At 36.6% G+C, this 4,442-nt stretch overlaps 1 protein-coding gene across 1 annotated transcript in view; it reads right to left on the reverse strand.

The window, feature by feature from the left end:
• The window catches only part of CFAP47 (cilia and flagella associated protein 47), a 431,188-nt gene that overhangs the window by 58,458 nt on the left and 368,288 nt on the right, over positions 1-4,442 (reverse strand). The window contains exon 59 of the mRNA XM_023740562.1: positions 2,141-2,235. Within this exon, the coding sequence (XP_023596330.1) occupies positions 2,141-2,235 (95 nt within the window). The remainder of the gene's footprint in view (positions 1-2,140; positions 2,236-4,442) is intronic.

Consider the following 4,442-nt stretch of genomic DNA (forward strand, 5'->3'; position numbering starts at 1 on the left):
AAAAAAAATCAGCAGTGATAGTTGAGAAGGGAGAACAAAAGGTCATTTCTGATGAATTAAGTATAGAATGGAGATTGGACATCAGAGAATATGAATAATAAATATTTATAAAATTATACTGATTTGCTTCTCAAGGGCATTTGTAGATTAAAAAAATTACTAACGTAAGTTTTGAGACCTTTGGTAAAATGATTTAATATCTAGTACCCAATCTATTTCAGAACACTGACATTACTACTGGGTTGTGTTTATCTAATACAACATAGGCCATTTACGTATTTTACACTTCACTTAAAAATTGAGTAATTATCAAGAGAAGTGACTCACAGGAAAATACCTATATGTTTCTGGAGTGTGTTTAGTTTTCTGTGAAGAGAGATGTGCAAGAAATCTATGTTTTTGTTTTCGTAGTTTTTAGACTGGAAATTCTGCTTTAAAAGTTTTAATCTGGGAAAAACCAAACTATACGTGCAGTAGATAAGAGCAACTTTATTGTTAGAATTCCGACAGAGCAATGTCTAGGCTTTATTACATCACTTTGATCAGATGACTGTGTGTTATAAATTATAAACTGTTCAGCTCCACGAAGAGTATTCAGTGAATTGTCTTCCAAAAGGAAATAAAAGCAACATTCTGACGTGTTTGTGAAGCATTCTGAAGACAATTTAATATATCTGAAATATTTATATGGGTTGATTTTTTTTTTTTGTTTTAACTCAAGAGTAAAAACATTTCAAGTAAAACAAATGACATTTATTGTTAAAGGTACTGCTAGAAGTGTAAATTTTTATTCCAGCTAAAATTGAAACTATGTAAAGAAGTATGTAATCCTAGTCTTTTTTATAACCAGTGTATCTGGGGAAATGATGCCATTTATAAGCAAAACGGACTAGTTTTTCTTTCTAAGTGTGGTGACATAATTTATGTCAGTGAAAGACTAACTCATTTTTACTTGCAAAGATTGGTATTGAAGGGAGAAGGAAAATACAAAATTTCAAGGCTTCTGCCAGTGCATCAATTTTACTCAAGGGTGAGAGCCAAAATACATACCCCTTTGCTCTGCAGAGAAATTCAGCTAGGCTGCGAACTAAAGTGTCGGCAGTTTGAACCCACAAACCGCTCCTTGGAAACTCTATGGGGCAGTTCTACTCTGTGCTATAGAGGCGCTATGAGTCAGAATCAACTCAATGGCAATTTTTTTTTTTTTTTAATGCAGAAGAACTACACCAGAATCAGGTAAGGGGCTGGGATTCTAAATTTCCTTGTATGGTTGTTAAGAAGAATTGTGTTTCTTAGGTTGATCCTGAGAAGAAATGGGAAAAATCAAGGAATGTAGAAGATGTGAGGAGAGTATTGAGGAAAGAGGACACCCACAAACCTTACAGAAGCCTGAAGTCTGTGGAGAACAGGGGTCATTGAGAAAAATAAAGGCATTTTATAAGAGCAGGGATTTTATATTGTGTGCATGGTAGTGAAGTGAAACTCCCCAAAACTTCAGTACATCCTGACTAGTTTTTAGAGAGCATCGTAAAGGTTTTGTGTCTGAGACAACTGAGAACAGAAGGACCAGCATCCCTATAGGATAATTCTTAGATGAGATTGAGAGTTGCACAGAAGTGGAAATACGATGATAAAAAGTGACCTGAGGACGAAAGTCCCTGGGAATGTTATAGATCTAGGGCAGGACTCTGAGCGCCTCACAGAATGTGGGATAAGGGGACCTGAAGTTAATTTTATTTCAACCTTAGCTGATATCTGGGTTTCACCAAAAAGAAGGCAACAGGAAATGGTGTGGTTTTGTGGAAAGATCACTGTCGGGAGACCAGGTTCACATCCCAGCTCTCTCACCAATAGGGCTGGTCCCTTCACTACTTACTTTTCCTGGACTTCAATTTTCTTATCTGTACAAAGAAGCGATGAGATTAGAGGTCCTCTAAGGTCACCCTGGTGACATACTGGTTAAGAGCTACAGCTGCTAACCAAAAGGCCTGCAGTTCGATTCTACCAGGCGCTCCTTGGAAAGCATATGGGGCATTCTACTCTGTTGTATAGGGTCGCTATGACTCGATGGCAACCGGTTTGGTTGTTTGGTTAAGGTCCCTTAGAATCCTGATGTTCTCTGACTCTAAAATTTACATACCTGGAGGGCATTTAGGAAGTGGTGCCTGTGGGAGTCCAAGGATCGGGAATATCCAGTGTATTGCTCTTACTTCTCCAAAGTCTATTCCCACAGTTCTAATAAGAAATTAAAATGTTAAAAGCGCACAAAAAAACCAACAGAAATATGTTCAATATTAGCATAAAAGTGCATATTCTTTATTAGCCTAATGATGTTTTACTAAAACTTGTAAATTTAAACTTTGCCACAGAAAAACAAAGTATGAAATACTTTGGCACAGAAGAACAAAGTATTAAATAGAAACATTTTCAGCAAATGTTGATTTTATAAATATTTAAAGCAAACCCTGGGAATTTATCATAATGAAAAATGTAATACTACTTCTACAAAATGTAAGTTGAAATGGAAGAGCTTTTATCCTACTCTTAAAGGTTGGTATTCCTATTTATTGATGTAACAAATTTGTGATTGATCAGAGATAACACAGTCCCCAGCAGTTCTATTTTAAGCTGGACATACAATGCAGAAAACATAAAAAGTGCCATGAAAGTACAGGACTTTAAAAAGTGATATGGAATTTACTTTTGGAAGATGACAAAAAACAAACAAACAAAAACCCACTGCTGTCGAGTCGATTCTGACTGATAATAACCCTATAGGTCAGAGTAGAACTGCCCCATAGGGTTTCCAAGGAGCAGTCGGTGGATTCGAACTGCCAACTTTTTGGTTAGCAGCCAAACACTTAACCACTGCACCACCAGGGCTCCTTGTGGGATGATAGTAAAAAGAAATAAGGCATTTGTCCAAATATTCCAGGTTTACTATATACCATCAAGAGGACAGCAATCCTAAAAAAAATGAATCTGGTCACTGACGAAGGCAAGGTTTTCTTGTTAAAAATGAAACATATGACATTGCAGGCAAGACCAGTTTTATGGGCATGCGCCCAATGCAATCACATAAGATCCTCCACTTAGAAGGACCCCATGCTTTTTTAATGCACTACTATCACTGTCTTGAAGGAGCCCTGGTGGCGCAGTAGTTAGGTGCTTGGCTGCTAAACAAAAGGTCAGTGGTTTGAACCCACCAGAAAGAAAGATGCAGCAGTCTTTGATTCCATGGCAAAGGGTTTATCACCAACTTGATATTCTTAATAATTTTTGAACAAGAAGCCTCTCATTTTCTTTTTGTACTGGGACCTACACATTATGTAGCCAGTACTGACTGCTGGAATGGTAAAAAGCTTGGCAGAATGATACTATGGGACCCACAGGAAAGGATAAAAAAAAAAATGTGAGGAAGTAATATACACATGTGGGACAAAATGAGAATTTCCTTTTAATTATGTTTTCTAGCCTATTATTTAATGAAACATAAGAGCAGAGAAAACTTTAAATCTTGCACCATTATTAGAGTCTGCTTAAATTTCACCTAAGCAAAGAGGATGCAAGTAGTTGACATTCTGGCAATGATTCAGCATCCCTTAGTCATGGCAATGTTTCAGCAGGATGTCATATCCACTTGGCACTGTGCCATCACTCAGTGAATGCCAGCATCACAAGTCCTATATAGGTAGTCCCCGACTTATGGCGTATTCAGGTTACAATGAACCACACTTACAGCACTCTGTGTGTTTTCTTTTTTTTGTACATCTTATTGTTAGCAATATGTACTACATACAATGTTGCAACACGTAATTTCCTCATTTTATCATTCTCAGATGTTCACTTGCAGATGCTCGAAGATAGGATTTATAAAGATACTGATAATAAAAGTCAGTAATAATGAAAACTAAAAAAAAACTGAGGTATTCTACTTATGTAAAAACAGACTTATGATGGAGTCATCGGAAAGGGCGAGGACTACCTGTACTTTGTCCAGACAACCTGTTTCAGGTTGTTCTCTGGGTATTGGTTATTTACTGTCTTAGTCACTATTATCACAATCTAAATGGAGTCCCCTTTCCTATCTCTGACATTGATTAATTCTTATGATAGATATTGTTCATCATTTTGAACTGCAAATCAGCAATGATATATACTATACCCATATAACAAATATATTTTCCTCTTCTGAGCATAAACATTTCAACACTTCAAAGAATATAAAATCATGAACTTTAAATTGTATATGCATAGCATGTATAAGAAGCCCATCATATCAGTGTTAGTTAATAAAATAATTTCCCTTCGGAACATCTAGCTCAATTGGCATGACACAGTTTATAAAGACAATGTTCTACATTCTACCTTGGTAAGTAGTGTCTGGGGTCTTAAAAGCCTGTGAGCGGCCATCTAAGATACTCCACTGGTAGCATCCCTTC

Source organism: Trichechus manatus, unplaced genomic scaffold, assembly GCF_000243295.1.
Source record: "Trichechus manatus latirostris isolate Lorelei unplaced genomic scaffold, TriManLat1.0 scaffold00159, whole genome shotgun sequence".
NCBI classification, from domain to species: Eukaryota; Metazoa; Chordata; class Mammalia; order Sirenia; family Trichechidae; genus Trichechus; species Trichechus manatus.